The sequence below is a fragment of the Phyllostomus discolor genome, chromosome 7, assembly GCF_004126475.2.
Source record: "Phyllostomus discolor isolate MPI-MPIP mPhyDis1 chromosome 7, mPhyDis1.pri.v3, whole genome shotgun sequence".
In the NCBI taxonomy this organism is placed as follows: Eukaryota; Metazoa; Chordata; class Mammalia; order Chiroptera; family Phyllostomidae; genus Phyllostomus; species Phyllostomus discolor.
In genome coordinates this window covers 72,417,634-72,443,054 of record NC_040909.2, presented here as the reverse complement: position 1 = coordinate 72,443,054, position 25,421 = coordinate 72,417,634, and the positions used below count along the sequence as shown (strand labels likewise).

At 37.4% G+C, this 25,421-nt stretch overlaps 1 protein-coding gene across 1 annotated transcript in view; it reads right to left on the bottom strand.

Moving 5' to 3' along the window:
- The window catches only part of RGS20 (regulator of G protein signaling 20), an 88,699-nt gene that overhangs the window by 19,924 nt on the left and 43,354 nt on the right, over positions 1–25,421 (bottom strand). The window contains 1 exon segment of the mRNA XM_036031667.1: positions 14,236–14,384. Within this exon segment, the coding sequence (XP_035887560.1) occupies positions 14,236–14,381 (146 nt within the window). The 5' untranslated portion in view covers positions 14,382–14,384.

Here is a 25,421-nt window from a genome sequence, read left to right as displayed (position 1 = left end):
ATATCAAAATAAATTTTTATCATTGATTATTTGAGTTTGCTTTATCTTACTATCACTATTGTATTATCTTTTTTATTCCTTTTATTACATCTTTCCTTAACTCTCTTTATACCATTTTGTAAAATTCTTTCAGCCTATTTCAGCACATCTGTTTATGAATTTTTAGTGATTGTGCCTGTGTAGCTCCACTTTTCCTTACATGCAAAGCCATTAGAAATGCAGCAACTCTTCTGACTTGTTGCTTTTATCATGCCAAGGCTAAAAAGTTATACTAAATAATGGTTTCTTAAAACAGAACCAAAAACAAACTTGAGAGGCACCTGGGTGGTGTTCTTTTGGCAGGAGTATTAATACTGCTTGACTTCCTAGGCTTTGTTTGATAGCAGAAAAATTACAACATAGTAGGTATGAAAAAGCAAAGAGAAAAAGAAGGGTGAATTTGACACAATATTCCTAGAAGTTATATTGTGAACTAAATAAGCAATATTTATTTAAGCTTTGACATTTTTCCGTGTCCCATTTTTTAGAAAGTAGAAATATTTAAGTAGACAATGTATTCTTTAAAAAGTAAAGAAAGCATTTTGTGTCATTTTTTAAAACCTGAGTTAAATTGTTATTGTTACAGTAAAACAAAAAAAAATGTTGATAGAAGCCAAAATAGTTGTTCAACATTCAGCAAAAGAAGACCCATAGTAAGAGATACTTTGGTACATTTTTGAGTTATAAAAGGGGGGATCTTCAGTCTTTCAGACAGAAAAGTTTACTGTCAAAAGATCAAGAATCTACATGACATTTACGGAATGAGATGTCAGAAGGCCATGAAGCAGAATTTTGAGGACAATAATGCAAAGGCTTAGTATGGCATACTGCCATTTACCTTTTTTAAAAATTGACTCTACTATGTATTGTCAACATGGATAAACTTCAACGTGGATAAATCTCTGGTTGTCTACTTTTTCATCCCATTTCTCCTCTGTCCAACCCAGCAATAAATACCATCTTTAATTTGTTGTTTATCATTACTATTCATAGTTACGCTACTCTATCTACAGATGCATAAATATGTAAATATAAACATAAGTACAAAGATATCTTCAACTTTGCAAAATGTTACTATATAACATACACTTCCTTACAATTTGCTTTTTCCCCTTCTGGCATGTGAATTTAAATGCTGTATGGTATTTCATTGTATAACTATACCACAATGTATTTATTTATTCTTCTGTTCATGAACTTTTAGAGACATTTTTAATTTTTCTCAGATTCATGCTGCAGTGACTCCTTCATATTCATCTCTTTTTGCATGTGCACAAGAGGTTTTATAGGGTAGGGTTATATTTATTTATTTTTCTTTTTTTCCCCTTTCTTTCCCTTGCCTTATTGCCCTGGCTAGGACTTCCAGAACTATGTTGAATAAAAGTGGTGAGAGTAGGCATCCTTGTATTGTTTCTGATTTTAGAGGAAAAGCTTTCAGTTTTTTTGCCATTAAGAATGATACTGGCTGATGATTTGTTATATATGACCTTTATTATGTTGAGGTACTTTCTTTCTAGTTCTATTTTATTGAGTGCTTTAATCATAAATATATTTATCAAATGCTTTTTCTGTATGTATTGATAAGCTCATATGACTTTTATAATTCCTTTTGTTAATGTGGTGTGTTACATTGACTGATTTGCCTACGTTGAACTGCCCTTGTGCCCATGTAATAAGCGCCAGTTGATCATGATGTATTATTTTTAAAATATTTTATTTATTTATTTATTTTTAGAGAGAGAGGAAGGGAGGGAGAAAGGGAGAGAGAAAAATATCAATGTGTGGTTGCCTCTCATATATCCCCAACTGGGTTCCTGGCCCTCAACCCAAGCATGTTCCCTGACTGGGAATTGAACCTGCAACACTTTGGTTCACAGGCTGGCTGAACCACACCAGCTAGGTGTTGTATTATTTTTTTAATGTATTGTTGTAGAGTGCTGTAAGTACAGTAGGGACAACATAGTGTGGCTGTGGCATTCTAGTTATGGTGGAGAACCACCTGTTGGAGAAAGTAATATTCCCTCTACCATAATAGGTTCTTGGATTTAGACCCCCTGTAATAAAAAACATTAATAGGAGAAAAACAACAATAGTTTAATAGTATGTATACCTCTTGTATACATGAGAGAGACACAGGGAAACTGAGTCAGTCTCTGAACTGGCCCAAGCTACTACATTAAATACCATCTCTAGGAAAGACAAAGGAAAGATTTGGGGGTTGAGGAGTGACCAGTTATGGGAGATGACCAGGAAAAGCACAGAAAATGAGGGTATGGTGGCTGTGTATATTTAAGTCAGTGTCTTGTTCTTTTTTAAAAAATTTTAAATCATTTTTAATTGTTATTCTATTACAGTTGTCCCAGTTTTTCCCCCTTTGCCCTCTTCTGCCCATATTAACTTTGAAAATTCTTCTTTTTAAATATATTTTATTGATTATGCTATTACAGTTGTCCCATTAACCCCCTTCATTCCCTTCCACCCTGCACACCCTCTCTCACCCATGTTCCCCCCTTTAGTTCATGTCCATGTGTCATAAGTTCTTTAGCTCCTATATTTCCCATATTATTCTGGCCCTCCCCCTGTCTATTTTCTACCTACCATCTATGTCACTTATTCTCTGTACCTTTTCCCCCCTCTCTCCTCCTCCCACTCCCCTGTTGCTAGCCCTCCATGTGATCTCCATTTCTGTGGTTCTGTTCCTGTTCTAGTTGTTTGCTTAGTTTCTTTTGGTTTTAGGTGTGGTTTGTTAATAATTGTGAGTTTGCTATCATTTTATTATACATGTTTTTTATCTTCTTTTTCTTAGATAAGTCCCTTTAACATTTCATCAAATAAGGACTTGGTGATGATGAACTCCTTTAACTTGACCTTATCTGGGAAGCACTTTATCTGCCCTTCCATTCTAAATGAAGCTTTACTGGATAGAGCAATCTTGATGTAGGTCCTTGCCTTTCATGACTTGGAATACTTCTTTCCAGCCCCTTCCTGCCTGCAAGGTCTCTTTTGAGAATCAACTGACATTCTTATGGGAACTACTTTGTAGGTTACTGTCTCCTTATCTCTTGCTGCTTCTCTCCTTCATTTTTACCTTGGGTAATGTAATTATGATGTGCCTTGGTGTGTTCCTCCTTGGGTCCAACCTGTTTGGGACTCTCTGAGCTTCCTGGACTTCCTGGAAGTCTATTTCCTTTGCCAGATTGGGGAAGTTCTCCTTTATTATTTGTTCAGATAACTTTTCCACTTGTTGCTCTTCCTCTTCTCCTTCTGATACCCCTATAATTCGGATGCTGGAATGTTTAAAGATGTCCTAGAGGTTCCTAAGCCTCTCCTCACTTTTTTTGAATTCTTATTTCTTCATTCCTTTCTGTTTGGTTGTTTCTTTGTTCCTTCTGGTCCACTCCGTTGATGTGAGTCCCAGTTTTCTTCCCATCGCTATTGGTTCCCTGCACATTTTCCTTCATTTGACTTAGCATAGCCTTCATTTTTTCATCTAGTTTGCAACCAAATTCAACCAATTCTGTGAGCATCCTGATCACCAGTGCTTTGAATTGTGCATTTGATAGGTTAGCTATCTCTTAGTTGCTTAGTTGTATTTACTGTGGAGCTTTGATCTGTTCTTCCATTTGGGCCATTTTTTTTTTTTTTTTTGTCTTCTTGCGGCTGGTACACATGAGGCGCAGAGTCTGAGGTGTTCACCAGGGCAGGTCAACCCAGTTGCTGGGTTGTGAGGCTGTATGTGGAGGCAGGGTATGAGAGGGAGCAATGGCGCTTGCTTCATTTTCTGTCAGACTTCAGTCCCTTCCACCACTTCCCCCAAGCAAACTGGGCCTTTCTGGTGCTAATTCCCAAGCGGATGGGCTTGTGCACATTCTAGGACCCCGTCGGTCTCTCTAATGAACTCTCCTGTGAGGCTGTGAGTTTCTCCTTGTGCCTCAACCCCCACAGTTATTTTCAATCAGTGCCCTGAGGCTCTATTTCCCAGCACTGGCACCCTGGGTTACACACGGTGCCTTGATTCACAGTTGCCACCTTGCTGGGGCTGCTGGTTGCCACCCCAAGCCCGGGGTCTGCCAGCCACTGTCTACGCACCCAGGGTCCACCTGCTTTGGTCTTGTGTGCCAGGGATGCCTTAGGCACCTGGTGCCACTGCTCTTTGTGCCATGACCCCTCTCCGCCTCACCGCCAGACTCCGCCCCTCCTACCAGTCTGGATGAAAGTGTTTGTTGTAACTCCTTGGTTGTCCAATTTCCATACAGTTCAATTTTCTGTCAGTTCTGGTTGTTATTCTGTTTCTAAATTGTTGTTGTCTCTATCTTGGTTGTGCAAGGAGGCACAGTGTGTCTACCTATGCCTCCATCTTGGCTGGAAGTGAAATCCAATGTTTTGTTCTTTGATAAGAGTTTCTAGAAATTTGGTCATCCTGCTCTTCTTGGTACAAAGAAGGAGACAACCTTACAAATGGTGACTTCTTTTATAAATATAAATTTCCCTTACAAAAGGATAACTTCTCAGTTTTTAGAGCTTTTTCTGTGTATACTGTTTCTTAAAAATAATCAGCTCAAGATAATCCTCATACCACACAGGCATATTTAGAGTTGGCAAATTCTGCTCCCTTTTACAGTGAACCTGAGCTTTGCACTATGTGAGCTCCCAGTCCAATGCATGAGAGCAGGGAAGTCAGGTACATCAGAGAAGATGGAGACCAGTGTGCAGAAGTAGGAATTGACAGCTGCTTGACACTCACATGCGTCATGTTGAGGCATACCTAGCTAAGGGAGCAATCCCTGAGGAGTAAAACAACACTCATGGAAGTCTTCACAGAAGTTGAAATTGGGTTGAGTACTGAATAAAAGTAGGATTGGCAAAAGCCAGTAGGAAGAAGGTTGAATGAATCATTTCAGTTGCTGACAATAGTTGATGAGCAGCAGCAGTAAGGTCTTCCGCTTTATCAAATTGGCTGAGATCATATGCTCTGTAATCTGACACATATAGTTTAAATTTCAGCCCTGTCACTTACTGAATAGTTGCCTAGGAAAATTATCTTAACATTTCAAACCTTGTTTTTTCTTTCTAAAAAATGGGAATTATAATGTACCTACCTTATCAGGTTACTGTTAAAGTTAACTTTAATAACATATAGAATACTGCACAGCACAGGGTGTGATTCACACAAAGTATAGACTCAACATGTGGTATCTGCTGTTATTAATGCTAATAATGAATATAATTAATTATTATTGATTTTTCTATTAAATACGTTTGTATTTTATTGTTGTTCAAGTACAGTTTTCTGCCTTTCCCCCCCACACCCCCCAACACCCACCCATACCCACCTCTCTCCCCTGTTTCCAACCCCCCTTATTTTTGTTGATGTGTCCTTTATAGCTGTTCCTGTAAACCCTTCACCCTTTCCCCCCATTATCCCCTCCCCTCTCCCCTCTGGTCACTGTCAGTTTGTTCTCAATTTCAATATCTTTGGTTATATTTTGCTTGCTTGTTTGTTTTGTTGATTAAGTTCCAGTTAAAGGTGAGATCATATGGTATTTGTCTTTCACAGCCTGGATTATTTCACTTAGGATAATACTCTCCAGTTCCATCTATGCTGTGGCAAAGGGTAGGAGCTGCTTCTTTCTTTCTGCTGTGTAGAATTCCATTGTGTAAATGTACCATAGTTTTCTGACCCATTCATTAACTGATGGGCCAAGTGCTTCCAGCACTTGGCTATTGTAAGTTCTGCTGCTGTGAATATTAGGGTACATAGGTTCTTTTGGATTGGTGTTTCAGGGTTCATAGGATATAATTCTAGCAGTGGAATTGCCGGATCAAAAGGCAGTTCCATTTTCAGTTTTCTGAGGAAATTCTCTGCTGTTTTCCTCAGTGGTTGCACTAGTCTGCAATCCCACCAACAATGCACTAGGATTCCCTTTTCTCTACAACCTCTCTAACACTTGTTGTTTGTTGATTTGTTTATGATAGCCATTATCACCAGTGTGAAGTGGTACCACATTGTAGGTTTAATTTGCATCTTTCTGGTGGCTAGTGATACTGAATATCTTTTCATATGTCTCTGGACCCTCTGTATGTCCTCCTTGGAAAAGTGTCTGTTCTAGTCCTTTGCCCATTTTTTTTTAATTGGGCTGCTTGTCTTCTTAGAGTGGAGTTGTGTGAATTCCTTATATATTTTAGAGATCAAACCCTTGTCTGAGGTATCATTGGCAAATATGTTTTTCCATATGGTTGGTTCACTTTTCATTTTTAAAAATTATTTTATTGTTTCTTTAGCTGTGTGGAAGCTTTATTTTGATGAGATCCCATTTGTTTATTCTTTCCTTTATATCCCTTGCTCTAGGGGACATGTCAGTAAAAATGTTTCTGCATGAAATATCTGAGATTTTGCTCCCCATGTTCTTCTCTAGGACTTTAATGGTGTCACAGTTTATTTTTAAGTATTTTATCCACCTTGAATTTATTTTTGTGTAAGGTGTAAGTTGGTGCTCAAGTTTCATTTTTTTTGCATGTAGCTGCCTAGCTCTCCCAACACCATTTGCTGAGGAGTCTATTTTCACTTCATTTTATGCTGCTGCCCCCTTTATCAAATATTAAGTGACCGTAGAGACTTGGGTTTATTTCTAAGCTCTCTGTTCTGTTCCCTAGGTCCTTCTGTGTTATCATAGCAGTACCAGGCTCTTTTGATTACAGTGGCCTTGTAAAACAGTTTGATATCAGGTACTGTGATCCCTTCTACTTTGTTCTTTCTCAAAATTGCTGCAGCTACTCAGGTTCATTTATTGTTCCATATATTTTTGAAGTGTTCCTTCTATGTCTGTGAAATATGCCATTGGTACTTTAGTAGGTATTGCATTGAATCTATAATAAAATACCTATAATTGCATTGTATTGCTTTGGGTAGTATGGACATTCTGATTATGTTAATTCTTCCAACTCATGAGCATGGTACATGCTTCCATTTGTTTGTGTCTTCCTTAATTTCTTCTTGAGTGTGTGTAGTTTTCTGATTACATGTCTTTTACCTCCTTGGTTACGTTTCTTCCTAGATACTTTATTTTTCTTGTTGCTGTAGCAAATGGGATTTTTTCCTGATTTCTGTTTCTGATATTTCCTTGTTGACATATGAAAATGCCTTTGGTGTCTGAATGTTGACTTTGTATCCCATTGTTTTGTAAAATTCATTTATTAGGTCAAGCAATTTTTTGGTGGAGGCTATAGGATTTTCTATTACACTATCATGTCATCTGCAAACAATGACAATTTTTCTTCCTCCCTTCCAATTTGGATGCCTTTTATTTCCTTTTCTTGTCTGATTGCTGTGGCTAGGACTTCCAATACTATGTTGAATAGAAGTGATAAAAGTGGACAACCATGCCTTGTTCCTGATCTTAGTGGGAAAGTTTTAGTTTTTGCTCATTGAATATGATGTTGGCTGTAGGTTTCTCATATATGGCCTTTATTATGTTGTGGAATGCTCCCTCCATTCCCACTTTGCTGAGTGTTTTTATCATAAAAGGGTGCTTTTTATCAAATGCTTTTTCTGCATCTATTGATATGATCATGTGATTTTTGTCTTTCATTTTATGTGATGTATTATGTTTACTGACTTGTGAATATTGTACCATCTTTGCATCTCTGGGATGAATCTTACTTGGTCATGGTGTATAATCTTTCTAATGTATTGCTGGATGTGGTTTACCAATATTTTGTTGAGGATTTTAGCATCTATATTCATCAGTGATATTGGCCTGAAGTTTTCTTTATTATGTCTTTATCTAGTAGTTTTGGGATTAGGATGATGCTGGCTTCATAAAAAGAGTTTGGGAGTCTTCCATCATTTTGGATTTTTTAGAATAGTCTGTGAAAGATAGGGGACAATCTTGCAGTGATTTTTAGCTTTTCCTTAAATGCTTTGTAGAATTCTCCTGTGAAACTGGCCAACCCAGGGCATCTGTGTGTTGGTAGTTTTTTGATTACTGCTTCAATTTCATCAGCTGTCATTGGTCTGTTCAGGCTTTCTGCTGCTTCTTCATTGAGTTTTGGAAGGTTATATTTTTCTAGAAATTTGTCCATTTCACCTAGGTTTTCAAATTGCTTGGCATGTAGTTCTTCATAGTAATTTCTTACAATCCTTTGTATTTCTGTGGTGTCAGTTGTAATCTCTCCTCTTTCATTTCTGATTGTGTTTATTTGGGTCCTCTCTCTTTTTTTCTTGAGCCTGCTTAAAGGCTTGCCAATTTTGTTTATCTTTCTGAAAAACCAGCTCCTGAATTCATTGATCCTTAGAATTGTGCTTTTAGTCTCTATGTCATTTAATTCTGATCTGATCTTGGTTATTTCCTTCCTTCTACTTTCTCTGGGCTGTCTTTATTGCTCTTCTTCACCTTCTTGTAGGTGTAGGGTTAGGTTGTTTATTTGAAATGTTTCTATTTTTTTTTTAGATAGGCCTGTATAGCTATGAATTTCCCTCTCAAAACTGCATTTGCTGTGTCCCATAAGTTTGGGTTTATTGTGAGTTCATTTTCATTTGTTTCCAGGAACTTTTTGATTTTCTCCTTGATCCCCTTTTTGATCCATTCATTATTAGCATACTATTCAGTCTCCATGAGTTTGAGTGTTTTGGGTTTTTTTTCCTTTAGGTTGGTTTCTACTTTCAGACCCTTGTGGTCAGAGAAAATGCTTGATTTGATTTCAATTTTCTTGAATTTGTTGAGGCTTGTTTTCTGTCCTATCATGTGGTTTATCTTTGAAAATGTTCTATGTACATTTGAAAAGAATGTGCATTTTGCTTCTTTGGGATGAAAAACTCTATTTATATCAGTTAAGTACATTTCATCTAGGACATTGTTCAGTGCCACAATATTTTTGTTGATATTTTGTTTGGAAGATCTATCCATTTTTAATAGATGGAGTGATAAAACCCTATTGTAATTGTCCTGCTGTTAATATCTTTCTTGAAGTCTTCCAAGATATTCTTTATGTATTTGTGTGCTCCTATGTTTGGTCCATATATATTTACTATGTTTATGTCTTCTTGATAGACATAAACTTCTTCCTTTGAGTATTATGAAGTGACTTCTGGGTCTCTTTTTATGGACCTTTCTTTGAAGTCTAGTTTGTCTGATATGAGTATTGCTACCCTGGCTTTTTTTTTTCCTGTCCATTTGCTTGGAATATTGTTTCCAGCCCTTCACTTAAGTCTGTGTAGGTCTTTTGTCCTGAGGTGGGTCTCTTGTGGGCAGCATATGTGTGGGTCATGATTTCTTTTCCATTCAGCTATTCTATGTCTTTTGATTGGAGCATTTAATCCATTTGCATTTAAGGTTATATTGATGGGTCCTTATTCATTGCCATTTTTCATACCTGGGTTTCCCCCTCTCTCTCACTCTTTTTCTTCCTCTTCTTAAAGCAGACCCTTTAGCATCTCTTGCAGAGCTGGTTTGGCTGAGGTGTATTCTTTTAGACATCTTTTGTCTGGGAAACTCCTTACTTGGTGTTCCATTTTAATCGAGAGCCTTGCTGGATATAGTAGTCTTGGTTGCAGGCCTTTGGTTCTCATTATTTGGAATCTTTCTTGCCATTCCCTCCTGGCTTGTAGAATTTCCATTGAGAAGTCAGCTGCTAGTCTTATTGGGGCTCCCTTGTATGTTACTTTGTTTTTCCATTGCTGCCTTTAAGATTCACTCTTTGTCTTGGAATTTTGCCTTTTTACTTATGATGTGTCTTAAAAGTGGGACTCTTTGGGTTCCTCTTGATTGGGACTCTCTGTGTCCTGGATTTGTGTAACTTTTTCTCTCATCAAATTAGGGAAGTTTTCCATCATTACTTTTTCAAACAGGTTTTCTATCCCTTGAGCTTTTTCTTCTCCTTCTGGTATGTCTGTTACACAGATATTATGTGTTTCATGTTGTTTTGCAGTTCCCTTACCATCTCTTCATTCTTTCTAAGTCTCTTTTCCTATTCTTGTTCTTTCTGGGTGTTTTTTCCTTCCTTGTCCTCCAGCTCATTGATTCAATCCTCTACTTCATCCTGCTTGTAATTCCTTCTAGTGTGTTTTTTATTTCTGAGATTTTATTGTTCATTTCTTCCTGGTTTTTGTTTCTAGTTTCTATTTCCTTTTCATACTGTTGTACTTCTCACTCAGTTCCTTGTAGTTGTCTGTGAGTTCCTTGAGCATCTTTATAACCATTATTTTGAATTCTATATCTGATAGTTTGCTTACCTCCATTTCATTTAGCTCTTTTAGTGGGGAGTCTTCTATGCCTTTTGATTACATGGTCTTTTTTTGTCTTCCCATTTTAGGTGACACTTTTTGTTTTTTCTGCACTTCCTGATGTTTTGCTTTGCTGGTTGTCTTTGTAGGGTGAATTTCTATGGTAGGAATTCTGTGGGGTTCAGTGGTGTGGTCTCTTTGATCTCCTTGTAGGGATGCTCTAGATTTGCCCTTTCTTCTGTTTGTGTGGGCTCTCTTGTTGTATTTGGGTTCTACCTTTTGGTGGTTCCTTTTTTGGTGGTTTCTCTCCTCCAGCAGGTATACTAGGATAGGGTTATATTTAGAAGGGCATGTATTTAACTTTCATATTTTCTATCCTTATTAGTAGAAGCACAAGAGGACTTAATTTTCTGTTTCATTTCATTTGCTAATTTTTCTTTTAGTCATTATTTTCTTACTTATCTCCTGAGCTTCTTCATTTGTATTTTTTGTTAAATGTATTACAAGTGTCTTCTGTTGGTATGTTTTATCTGCTCATTTTTATTTCTGATATCTTTTGTTAAACACATCTAAAAAATAGCTTTGTTAAGATATAATCTAAACACCACACAACTCACAATTTAAATGGCACAAGTCAGTGTTTTCAGTATATATATATACAGTTGTGTAACCACCACCATGAGTTTAGAACATGGCATCACTCCAAAAAGAAATGGTACACCTTAGCACTCACTCCCATAGCCCCATCCCTAGGTAACCAGTAATCTCCTCTCTGTATCTATGAGTTTACCTACTCTGGAGATTTCGTATAAATAAAATAATAAAATAGATGGTCTTTTGTGTCTGGCTTATTTCACTTAATATAATGTTTTTAAGGTTCATTTATGTTTTAGCAGTTTTAATACTTTGTAGCTTTTATGGCTAAATAACTTTCCATTGTATGGAAAAACCACATTTTGTTTATCCATTCATCAGTTAATGGACATTTGGGTTGTTTTCACTTTTTAACTATTATGAATCATGCTGCTATGAATATACAAGTCTTTGTGTGGAATATGTTTTATATTGCTCATTACACATATTTTTATATTTCATTATAGCCAAATGTATTAATCTTTTACTTTTATAGATGTTACTTTAATTCTTCTGAAACAACAATCATAAAAATATTATCTTGTATTTTCTTCTTGGCTGTTCACAGCCTTTAAATATCTGGAATTGATCTTGTTTTTGGGGGGTGGGGGATGTGGAAAAGGGAGGAGAGTTAGATTATATGATATAGTATTGAAATTTAAACCTATTTTTATGGATTTGGATACCAGGTAGGATGAACAACCTTCCTGGTTTGCCTGGGGCTCACAGGTTTTCAGGGAAAAGACTTTTCAATGCTAAAACCAAGACTGTGCCAGGCAACTGGGATGAAGGGGTCACCCTAATATTAAGTATCTTACTATTTATAGATAGCTCATTATCTCTTTTGCTAAACCACTTTTATCACATGCTGACAAAATTTTCTACATTTCTTTTAATGTTTTCCAGTGATGTGTAAACTATTGTTTTTATGACTAATCATGAGTGCCATTAATTTTGAAAGAAAATGTTCTTATAATTTTTTCCTATGAAAGTGTTAAGTTACTGATTTTTCTATCATTAACATGATATTATTTGTTTATAACTTTGGATTTACACTTTTTAACACAAAACTAAATATTTTATATATAGCTATATTTGATGCCTCTTGTGTCTATTCTTGTTACTTGTTTCCCATGACTAATCTGTGGGTTCACTTTCCCCCACTGAAGTACACCCTATCTTAGTTCTTTTAGGGAGAACCTAAATGTAGTTAACTCTGTTGGTTTTTGCATGTCTGAAAATATATAATTTTACCCATTTTCTTTACTTACAGTTTAAATGTTTTCAGTTATTTTTCTCCAGGATTTTGAAGACATTGTTCTATGTTCTTTTATACATATACATGACATGTGCTACATAATTTTTGGCTATGATGATGATATATAGGTATAGATTTATATTTTATTCACCCTAGTTTATGCAAGCAGGAGAAGTCTGTTCCGGGATCTACCACCACCTGCTACCCTTACACTATCAGTCCCAACATACATTGTTTAGGCCAACATCTCAGCCTCTTGTGCTCCCCCCAAGGCATCTGAGAAGGGGGAAAGGACAGGGTGAATGCTCTCTGGGAGTCTCACCTACACTGGAATATTTTTGTACATCTCTCAGATAATTATCTATAATCATCTCACTGAGCTTGATTAGCAGGGTAAAAGAGTGGAAATGGGGTCTAAACATAGTTTTTTTTTCACAACTGATGGGTATTTTCTCTTCCTAGGGTGGGTCTTGAAAATCCACATGTGTAGGGTAAGCAAACATATGCCTCTTTTCCAGTTTCCTGCAAGTCCTCTAGATTTCTACTTGGGGCTGAAGTCTTGCCTTGAATGTATGTTAGACTCCTTCCTTAGCTCTTATCAGCCTTATCTCCCCCATATTCCCACTTGCTGTCTAGACTCTGTCCCAAATGGACACACCACCCAGCACCATGATTCCATCAGTCCTTGGAGCAAACTTTGCTGCATCTCATCCACCTGTTTGGAAGTTCTTGAAAATTAACACTAGCCCAAGTCAAGTGGAGTAGACCAAATTTTGCTGGACATTTCATTTTCTCTATTTAAGGATTTTATTTATTTATTTTTAGAGCGAGGAGAAGGGAAGGAGAAAGAGAGGGAGAGAAACATCAGTGTGTGGTTGCCTCTCATGTGGCTGTTACTGGGGACCTGGCCTGCAACCCAGTCATATGCTCTGACTGGGAATCAAACCCGTGACTCTTTGGTTGACAGTCTAGTACTCAATCCACTGAGCCCCACCAGCCAGGGAAGTGGACATTTCATTTTCAACTTCCATCCCACCACCAATTCTGTCACTGTTCTTGTCCAGTCCCCATATAAGTTTTTCTTTTTCTTCACTGGTTAGTGAAGTCTTGGTTCAATTTGTAGTCAAGCCTACATAAATTTACAATAATTGAATTGCCTAAAGTTATGTACACATTTGGCTGGCACTAAGCACTTTTCACATCTAATATTTCAGAAATGCAATCTAATGTTCCTCCAATTTCTAGGAAAAAATCATATACATTGCTCTAGATTTTTAACTGTGTGACTTAAATGGTCAAGAATACTTTATATTCAAATTGCATATCTCTCTTTTTAAGCAGTGATTGTGTTTTTTTCTTCTATCAGTAGGTTAGCCTATATTTTTAGATTTTTCTCTTCCTGTTAAGCATATATTTTGAAATTTTCTTTATTAAAAATAAAAAATAATAAGGCAGAAGCAGCAGAGAGTAAAATCCAGGCTCTGTACTTCATAGCCCTAACATTTAAGATACATCTTAAATTCTAACTCCTCCACAAAAGCCTTTATCACCAATTAGAGTTCTTTGAGCTCACTACTTCTAATCAACTAGGCATCATTTGTGGCCAAATATTAATATTTAATCATAAATATATGTAGCTTTTTAAACATACATTAGCTTGATTTCAGGAATTTGAATATAGGTCCCTGAAGAGCTAGAATGTAGCTTCTTTGTTTTTGTTGTTGTTATCCTTTACAGAATCCAAATCAGTGTCAAGCATATGGTAATTGTTCAAAAAACACTAGTGAATTGCTCTGGGTGATGTGGCTCAGTGAACTGAGCACCAGCTTATGAACCAAAGGGTCGCTAGTTTGATTCCCAGTCTAGGGCACATGCCTGGGTTGCATGCAGGCCAGGTCCCCCATAGGGGGGTAGCATAAGAGGCAATCACAAACTGATATTTTTCTGCATCTCTTTCTCCCTCCTTTCCCCATTCTAATAAATACATAAAATCTTAAAAAAATGAATTAATCATAAGCTGTCACAGTTCAGAGGTATCATTTCTTAACCAGGAGCACATTAATTGCAAAGCCCCAAACCTCACCAAGAGCAGCTACAACAGCAGCACCAGCAGAAGCAACAAGCATTGGATCCTCGGTTCCCCATTCCATGTTGGCCTGGGAGGGAATCTGATGTCTCCTGCACTGCAGACATCTGCCGCTTCCGCATCTCCATCCGTTCTGACCCCATCAGCTGCAACAATGAAAGGAAAAGGACATGGGGTGGGAAGGCAAATTGACCACCACATAATCTTGGCAATCCAGTTCTTTGGATCATTGAGAAGATGTAATGTGACTTTCCAGGTCATTTTCACTAATTCTGGTAAAATTGGTGCTTAGAATTAACTTATCAAACATTTATTTAATGTCCTGCATCTGCTGAGCACTGTGATAAATTTTAGGAATAAAATGATAAATGGAGGGTCCCCACCTTAAGGCACTCACAGTTGAATAGAGGAGACAAATACTGATATCACATACATTGAAGACATGCAGTAAAAGCTACAATAGGGCCCTTTCCCAGCTCCAGGATTCCCTTTGGGTTGAACTGATGGGGAGCAGCTGAGTTATGGCTGCCCACAAGGCCTGAGCATGGAGATAGGAGGAAGCCACACCAAAAATAGCAGGCACACAAGCACAGCAGTATGAGGAAACATCAGAAGAGGAAGGGTGGGGGGGTAGTTATCAACACTTAGTTATAAATAAGTCAGAGGGATATAAAATACGGCATATGGAATATAGTCAATAACATAGTAGCTGTATGGTGGTGACAGGTGGTTACTAGATTTAACATGGTGATCACTTTGTATGCTATATAAATGTCAAATTACTATGTTGTATACCTGAAACTAATATAATATTCTATGTCAACTATACTTTAATTAAAAAAAGAAGAAGAAGAAAGGGGAGAACAGGATTCCTGGGATGCTGTCCAGATCTGAGGCCTCACATATATTCAAATCTTAACTAGCTGTGAAACCTTGAAGAAGTTACCCAACTCAGTGCAAAGCACTTAGAATCTGCCTATTCAGGCCTGCCCTGCCGCCTGCCCTGCCACCTGCCAGGACAGACATGCTGGCCTACCTCAGTGGAGCTCAAGCCATTGGAAACAAGACCTAAGCCATTCATTCCCTCTCTTTGTTCTGAGGACTATAAGAATGATTGAAAGAGAGAAGCTTAAAAGTAGTATAAGAAACAAGAAATTGCTGAGTCCATTTTACTTTTGATACTATCACTGAATTGTCTAGGGAGTAAAAGCAAAAATATATTACAGCTACATCAAATAACCTCAAATAGGACTGTGGAATTGAAATCTGGGTTTGTTTTTCTTGTCCAACATTAGATTTATCTCTTCCTATTGCTACCTATCTTTTATGCTATTGGACTTCAATTATTATCATTTTATTATATACTTTCATGTTGGATAGATAGAATTTAATTTATGGATTAAAATAAATGTTTTTGGCTGTCCTTATCTATTTTTTTTTCCAGTTGAATTTTGGAATCAGCTTGTCAAGGTCCAAAAATACTCTGTGAGGACTTTGATTAGAACACATTGAATTTGTAGCTTTAGTTATGAGAAATGTCATCTTTTTAGTACCTGCCAATCAGAGGTGAATCCTCCGAATTAACTGTTTAAATTATACTGAGATGTAAGTTCCAGGACAGCAAGAGGAACCTGTCAAAGTGTTTTACTGTTCCTTTATCCACAGCCAAAACAATGCTCACAACATCTGTATAAAGAGCACAGCCTCCAAGTAGTCTAGGACTCAAGCTGGTACAGCTCACTTGACCAAAGGTGGAGGCAGAGACCTTTGCCCAGCTCACAGCCACGTTTTATAGGCAGCACTGGAAGACAGACACCCCTTTATGCCCCAGGGGAAAAACTTTGGGATCCTCTGGTTATCACATTCTCACAATACCATCAGCACTACAGTGGGGACATAGGCTGATATGGTTTCACTTTATTCAGGACACTGAGAGGAAGCACAATCTCCAAAGATACTTTGAGCAAAAGATCTCCAGGTAATTATTATTTTCTAGGAGAAATTGATGCAACTTGCCTCATTTAAAAAAATCCCAATTGCTTCTCAAAAGAAAAAAGAATTGTGGCATGCTAATGCTGTGAGGTTTCAAGGGACTACTGTTTCAACATCTTTGCAACATTGGTTCTTCCCAGGTAGTGTATGGAATATCCTTTCATTTAAATCTTGTCTTATGTATAGTTTAAGAGTTTCACTCAAACAGATCATGCATAACTTTGATAGATTTATTCCTAAATATTTTTACAGATCAGTTTTTGCTGCTGTTGTAAATATCCACTCCCATGTTTCTAAATAGTTATTTCAGAATATAGGAAGGCTAAGAATACTGTATCTGCCCTCTCTATTGAATTCTGTTTCTAGTTCTAGTAATCTTTTTATTGATTCTCTTGGGTTTTCTAGTTAGATGATCATACTGTCTATAAATAATCACACTTATCTGTTTATTTTTTTGTACTTTTCCAAGCTTTCTAAGGTATAAAAATCCTTCCTCTATATTGGATATGTGTATGAGGGAGAGAGAGAAAGAGAGAGAATTAGCAATACCATTAGGCACTTTTATGTTCTTCATGACTTTAATGCTAAAATCATAAATTTTACCCACATGTGTGATATGTGTTGAAAGTTTTTGGAAGATAACTTTATTGAGTTAAGCAACCTTTCTTCCTTTATTTAATAATATAAAATAAGTTGTGCCAGCCTGTTTTATTAGTTGACATATTTTATTTGCTTATACACACCTATTTCTTTGTGTACCTAGAAGAACCATAATGACAGTAAGCAAACTCTTAGAGAACTTAATAAGGTTGCTCATGATTAGATATTGCCTCAAAAAGTCAAAGGCAAATTCCATCAAAGTCTGTTCTTACACATTTTTGAAAACAGCTTTATTGAGGCCCAACAGATGAACCTGCATGTGTTAAAGGGCATAATTTCATAAATTTTAACATGCATATACCTGTGAAACCACCACTACAGTCAAGACCACAGTATCAGCCTCAAATGGTTCCACATGATCCTTAAGAATCTTTTTCTCTTGTTCCTCCCTCTTGGCTCCTGCCTGCCCCAGGCAATCACCAACCTGGTTTCTCCCATTATACATTAATTTCCAATTTTTAGGATCTTGTACAAAATGGAATAATAAAATATACTGTATTTTGCCATGTATACCATGCACTTTTTGCCTAAATTTTTGAGGGAAAAATAAGGATGTACATTATACATAGGTGTAATGATCACATAACATGGGTATAATAATGAATATAATAATCCCATACATAATGTGCACAAAAACATGGATGCTCATTATACATGGCAAAATACAGTATACTCTGGTTTTGGTCTGTTTTCCTTCACTCAGCATAATTATTTTACAACTGTTGCATGTATTAACATGCATTCCTTTTTATTACTGAGCTGTATTCCACTGTATAGATGTATCACAATTTGCTTCTTCATGCACTTATTATTGGGCTTACACCTTTTGATGGCTGCTGAAAAGATTATATATAAGACACCATGAACATAAAAGTCTTATCAGACAAAGAAGTGTATGTAGCTGAGACTATATTAAAATTTATTGCACTATACAGTTATAACATGTTTCTATAGTCTGTTCTTGCACATTGAATAATGCTTGATGAGCATATTCTTTTGGTATTTCTGTTGGATTAATCATAGGTTCTAAACATTATTCAAATTTATAATTCCTCATTTCTTTTCTCGATGCTCTGTCTCAGTTCATCTTTGTAGAGTTTCAACTTGGTCTCATAATCTATTTAATTTCTCTTCAGTGTATCATTAGAATTTCCTGTATGGTTTCTCATAATTCTTGTAATTCAACAACTTTGACATCTTAAATCATTTAAAGCTTTGAATAAACAAGTATACAGAAAGATATGCTATTTCTATAACATTTACTAATAAACCATTACCTTTTATTTTCAAAAATTCTAAATTAGCAGCATGGTTTTCATTCACTTACTAGATGCTGGAGTGTTTAGTGGCAGGAATGGTCACCAGCATTCATATTCTGCTAAGCTGTGGTGTAGTAGGAGACCCTGAGAGGAAGCTCAGAGTATTAATAAACATGAATACTGAAGTGATGTCAACATCATGGTGGTGATGAGAAGACTGCTTTGTTCCTCCCCTTAAACTTACAATAATTCAAACAACTATAACTCAACAAAGGATCTCCTGCTAAACACACAAACAACCTGAAAGAGCCAGGCATCAGGGCACCTGAAGGTGGGCCTGTTGGAAGAAGTTGAGGAGACAAGATGCAGGGAAAGGATAGGAACAATGGCTGCAGACACAGCCTGGTGTCCACTACAGCTCCAGTGAATGTGGTACAGTGGCTCCAGCCCTCACACTATAGCCTGGAGCAGAAACAGTGTCTCTCCATGAAAAAGCATTATCTTCCTTTCCCTCTGCATCACAACTTTGCCCTGTAGAGATGTCTGTATGCTTTAACAGCACAGGGGTACCCCCAGCCAGCTCTGGCCTCCCTCCCTGTTGGCAGGGAGGTCAGAGCTGCAAAATCATGAATTTGCCTGCCTTGCCCTATACCCTGGCAAAGCTGGGTAGAAGTAGTGAAGATACCTCCAACAACACAGCAGAGCCAGAGGCCATTAGTAACAAGGAGGGTAGTTCTGGGAGCTTGCAAAACCAGTTCTCCACCACCTACCACATTGCTCCAGTGCAGTGGTAATACCACCTAACAGAAGCAAGCCAGTCACAGAGGGGATACCTGTTGCCCCAGTGGGTGGCATTTTTTTCCAACCAAAGCAATGCTGCTCCACTGAAGGCGCAGGTAGGAGAGAAAAAACAAAACAAAACTGTGTGATGGCACCATTTACTGGAAAACAAAAGAAGTTACCCTATCAACCTGCTGAATTGTTGACAGCAAAGAGTATCTAAACAAGAAAACCACTCACTGTTTCAAATGTGTAGGTTGGGAAATGATCCATTGAACACCATGAACAACCAAGGCAATATGGGAACACGGAAAAAAAATGGAGTCTCCAGAAACCAAAGCAAAGTCAAGGAAAGCTGCAATTTAAATGATGGGGAATTTAAGATTCATACTAACTTCTTGTTGGATCTAAGAGAAGGTTATTCTTTTATTATATTTATGAAATTGATTTGGTGATATATTATAAAAAGGGATTTTTCTATTTATCTACCTTTTTTTATCATTGACACTATTACATTTTATCCCTAGCCCACCTCTACCCCTCCCCAACCCCCTCACCACACTGTTGTCAGTGTCTATGGGTTATGCATATACATTCTTTTTCCCTTTTAAATATATTTTATTGATTATGTTATTACAGTTGTCCCAATTTTTTCCCCTCTGCTCCCCTCCACCTGGTACCTCCATTCCCTCCAGCAAGCCCCCTTCCTTGTTAATTCATGTCTGGGGTCATGCATGTAAGTTCTTTGGCTTCTACATTATTTATACTGTTCTTAACATCCCCCTGTCTATTTTGTCTCTACCAATTTGTGCTTCTTAATCCCTGCACCTTTCCCCCCATTTTTCCCCTTATCCCTTCCAACTGATAAGCCTCCAAAATATCTATGATTCTGTTTCTGTTCTGTTTGTTTGCTTAGTTTGTTATTTGGATTCAATTATTGATAGTTATGAATTTATTGCCATTTTAATATTCATTTTGATCTTCTTTTTCTTATATAGTTCACTTCAGCATTTCATATAATAAATGCTTGGTGATGATGAGTTCCTTTAGGTTTTGTCTTGGAAACACTTTATCTGCCCTTCCATTCTTAATGATAGCTGTGCGGGATAGAGTAATCTTTGGTTGTAGGTCCTTGCTTTTCATGACTTGGAATACTTCTTTCCAGTCCCATTTTCCCTGCAAGGTTTCTTTTGAGAAGTCAGCTGTCAATCTTATGGGAACTCCCCTGTAGGTAACTAACTGTTATTCTCTTGCTGTTTTTAAGATTCTCTCTTTATCTTTACTCTTTGGTATTTTAATTATGATATGTCTTGGTGTCATCCTCTTTGGGTCCAACTTCTTTGGGACTCTATGCTTCCTGGGCTTGTATGTCTGTTTCCTTCACCAAACTAAGGAACTTTTCTTTCATTATTTTTTCAAATAAGTTTTCAATTTCTTGCTCTTCCTCTTCTTTTTCTGGCATCCCTATGATTTGAATGTTGGCACATTTAAAAATGTCCCAGAGGTTCTTAAGCCTATCCTTGTTTTTTTTTTTTAATTCTTTTTTTCTTCCTGCTGTTCTGATTGAATGCTTTTTTCTTCCTTGTATTCCAAATCATTGATTTGATTTCCAGCTTCATACCCTCTACTGTTGGTTCCCTGTAGATTTTTCTTTATTTCCCTTAATGCAGGCTTCATTTCTGCCTGGGTCTTTTTTATGCCATTGAAGTACTCAATGAGTCCCTGGAGCATCTGGATAACCAGTGTTTTGAGCTGCTGCTTATCTCCATTTCATTTAATTCTTTATCTGGAGTTTTGTTAAATTCTTTCTTTTGGGCCATATTTCCTTGTCTCCTCATTTTGGCAGCCTCCCTGTGCTTGTTTTTGTGTATTAGGTAGAGCTGCTTTAACTCCCTTAGTAATGAGTCCCATTGTAGAGAAGCACACCTGTTAAGTTGTATAGGGTGCAGCTTTAGGTAATGACTAGGGCAGGGCAACCTGTGTCATTGTTCTGTTGCTCTGTGTCAGGGAGTGCTCACAGAAGGGATAGTACCACTGCCTGGCCTCTGGAATTTTGCCTGGGAGGAATCCATTTCCTGGCAATTGTACTTCACTCTCTCCCCATATGCCACTGGTGTATTGCCCTGGTGCTGAATCCTAGACGGTTTGGGTCTGTGTGGGTCCTAAGTCCATTGTGGGCCCTTTAAGAGGAGTCTCTTGAGAATCCCACAGTTTCTTCTGCCACCCCAACCCCCATTGGTTTTTACAGACAGAAGTTATGGGGACTTATTTTCCTGGTGCTGGACACTGGGCTGGTTGGTCTGGACTGGGGCTGGGATCCTTCACTCCCAAGATATCCCTCCTGTTTTTTATCTACCACATATGGATGTGAGACAGCTTGTTCCTGTCTCTGTGTCTCTCCACAACACTCTGCATCTCCCTGCCTCTCTGCACCTCTCCATCTCTCTGCTTTCTTCGTGGTTCTCTGTGCTTCTCCAAGTCTCTGTCCCTCCTGTTCATCTGGATCAGTGTGGCTTCTTTAAATCCTTGGTTGTTGGACATCCACACAGCTCAATATTCTGACAATTCTGAGTGATATTTGTTTTGTAGTCTTAGTTGTATTTTTTGCTATAGTTGTGTGTGGATGTGAGGTGTGTTTGCCGATGCCTCCTTTTTGACCATAAGTCACATATACATTCTTTAGCTAATTCCTTCACATTCTTTCATCCAGTCCCCTCCTCCTCCCACCCTCTCACAGACATCAGTCTGTTCCATGTGTCCATGCCTCTTTTTATATTTTGTTCATTAGATTCCACCTATAGATAAGATCATATGATATTTGTCTTTCTCTGACTGACTTATTTTATTAAGCATAATAATCTCCAGGTTCATCCATTCTGTTGCAAAAGGTAAAATTTTCTTGTTTTGTTTTAAAGGTCAAGTAGTATTCCATTGTGTAAAAGTACTACAGCTTTTTTATTCCCTAATCTACTGATGGGCACTTGGGCTGTTTCCAGAGCCTGGTTATCATAAATAATGTTGCTATGAACATAGGAGTGCATATATTCTTTCAAATCGGTATTTCAGGATTCTTAAGATATATTCCCAGAAGTGCAATCGCTTGGTCAAAAGGCAGTTCCATTTTTAATTTTTTAAGGAAACTTCATACTGTCTTCCACAATGGCTGTACCAGTCTGCATTCCCACAAACAGGGCACTATGGTTCCCTTTTCTCCACATCCTTGCGAGCACTAGTTTGTTGATTTATTGATGGTTGCCATTCTGGCAGGTGTGAAGTGGTCTTTCATTGTGGTTTTAATTTGCACCTCTCTGATGATTAGTGACATTGAGAGTTTTTTCATATGTCTATTGGCCATCGTAGAGGAGTGTATAAGAGAAATTATTTTTTCCCTGAATATTTGTAGAAGTTGCCTATAAAATTACTGGAACCCTTTAGGATTGGCTTGTTGACTGTGTTTCCATTTTCTTCTTGGGTTTCTGTTCTTTTCATAGTTTCTTCTTTTCTTTGAGTCAAAACGGACTTTTTCATTTCCTGAAAAGAAGTCCACCCATTTCATCTAATTTTCAAATTTATTGTAATTTATTATTACTAGTCATCTTACAATTCTCAGAAGTAAATGATTTAAATTTCTGCATGCTTGTTTAAAAGACAAACATGTAGGTGCTTATGCAACAGTTGCATACATAATTAGTGTCATTAAGTATTTGTTTATAATTAATTTTTTATGTAATACTTAATAATACATTAAATGAATGCTACCAATTTAAAATATTTTAAAGATATGCCTGTGACAAATATGTTAACTCAGCTAGTTCTTTCAGGCATTGATATGTGATCTGATTAGCCAAATTAACTTCATGTCTCTTGCTTTGCTTTCATCATATCTGTGGGAGAACTCTGAACACATTTGTTCTTTCTAAATAGCATGAAATCAGCACTACTTTGTTATTGCTGCTCTATTCCTTTTGGGGGACATATCTGGCACAGACTGCTGGGTACAGATTCAGTGTCTACTGGGATGACTCAAGTATGTCACAAGCATGATCCCCCAGCAACTGGCCACCTTTGTTTGAGGATCTTGAGGTTTAGAAGTGAAATGAATATAAAACTGACATCAGCGACCTCAGATGCTTTATTCTATAACTTATAGAATTTTAAAAGCCACCTGAGAGAATGGTAATAACACATGTTGGCAGCCTATTAAATATTCAGATTTTTAACTAAGAGATAATCCTACTCAAACATGGCTTTTACAAATTTCTAGAAACCTGGCATTTAAGAGAATTATTTCAAAGTTCAAGTAAAAGCCAAAGCAAACTCTTAATCCTGATTAAAATCTTTAGTAATTTGGAATCAAAAGTTGCAAATAGAAAAATATTTTACATAACTATAATTAGCTCAAAAATGTTATTTCTTATTTTATGGTAAACTTAAACTTGGTGAGTAGATTCCATTAATAGCTGTTTATTTTTATTATAGTTTCCAAGTTCTAAAAATAGCCATTATTTAATTATACATTGGGAATATGATGAAGCATCAAGTAATCATGTGAAAAAATCTTATCTTTTAAAGTCTAAGACCTGAGCTTCTGTTCCATAAGGGTATAGAATCATACACAAGATCCTGATGAAGGTGAATGGAGAGCCAGAAATGATATAAATTTAAAACCATTCTCAGCAATGCTTAGAAACAGAATCCTACCACCAGGAATAATTTATGGACCTGAAAATGTTAAACCTGAATACAAGCAAATTTGAGAGGACAAGTTCTTCTAGAGGCAACGCAGATCCCAACTCTATTTATACACCCCTATGTTACTTTTTCTTTAACAACTATTGGCTCTTGAATCATTTTCCCTTTGGGTAGTACTTCCAGCTACATCATGAGTGCTTCTGGATAACAAGATATTTGTCAGAGCAAAGTGCTACTCAAATACTCTTCCATACTACCACTGTTACCTGCTTAGACACAGCATTTAAATATCTTATTTAGTTTTAATTTTCTTATTTGGTTAACCTACATAGAATCTAGCTTATGGAGCATTTTCTTACCTCATCTTGAACCCTGCCATGGGCTTCATCATTATCCTATCCAAATTCTAGTTCATATCCTTTTCACTCCTCACCACTGTGTCCATTCCATCCATTACTCTCTAAAGAGAGACATCCAGAAAGCTATAGATATTACCAAGAAACCGAAGACTGAAGTGTCTGAATTTAGATTCTGCTATCTTGGCCAAGCTGGGGAAATGAGTTCTTACTCTGATTACTCCCTCAGTTCCAAATAAAAGCAATGACAGATGAGAAAAATCTATAAAGATATGGGTGAACCAAAAAACAAGGTAAGTGTATCCAAAAACCAGAAAGGAAATGGAAATGTCAATGAATGGGCAGAGTGAGCCTGCTAGGCTATAGGTCCAAGAAACAGACAAAAGCATTGTTAGTCTGGAAAGTAAAGGAAACTAGAATTACTTTAGGTAAAATGGGGGCCAGGAATACATTCACTACTTTAAAAGCTGAGAAAAATCTTCTCCTCCTTAGGAAAAAACTAAAAAAGAAACAACTGTGGCTGACCTCTGTTGAGACTTAAGAAGGCAGTAAACCTAGGTACAGGACTATGGAGAATACAGACATCATGATCAGGAGTGAGCCAGAACTGCTGGCTCTGAGATTAAATCCTTTATAATCTCAGTACCACATGGGACAGATTTTCTGAATTGTCATACTAATATGTGGTTTTCAGTAGGATGCTCAGATGTCCAGGGCAGGAAATCTCACTGTTTCATGTAAGAAATAGTTGAAAACTAAGAGAGACAGAAAAATATCTAAAAAGAAAAGAAACAGTTGATTCAAAATGAATGTACAACTCAAAATTCTGTGCAACCCTCTATCTCCCCCCACTCCCCAGCCCCAGTCCTCACTTGTAGAGTGGAAGCTCTAGATTGCTGATAAGGCAAAGGTTCTGCACTGGGAGGATCAAGCTGAGAAGACCTATGTTGCCACCACCCCCAACCCCAGGCTTCTTTGTAGACATCTGGTGGAACTCTGAGGTAAGCAGGCTGCTGTCCCTGCCTCTACTTTGGTTGCATTGGTGCCATGGTTCTTGCTGGGGGTGTCAGGACTAAAAGCTCCACAGGGAACCAGCTTTATTTTGACTGGATCATGTAAAAGTTCGTGCATAAGGGCATAGTAGAAAATATTAGAGATTTTAGTGGGCAAACGTTTAAGAGGAGATGGTAGCTCCATCCTAGTGGTAACAAGCACAAAAGCAGCCAGCCCACACTCAACAGAATCAGCAAGGGAAAATGACATAGGCTGAAACCAGAGAAGTCCATGTGCAGGATTCCCTTGGTTTTCCCTGTCTCATGAGCAATCATACAGACCATACTACTCCCCTACAACAAAAATGTGTCAACATGTGTGTGATATTTTTGCCCAAGAAGCTCTTAGAAATTCAATACTCAAGATTTTTGTTAGGGGCTTGTCTTAAAGG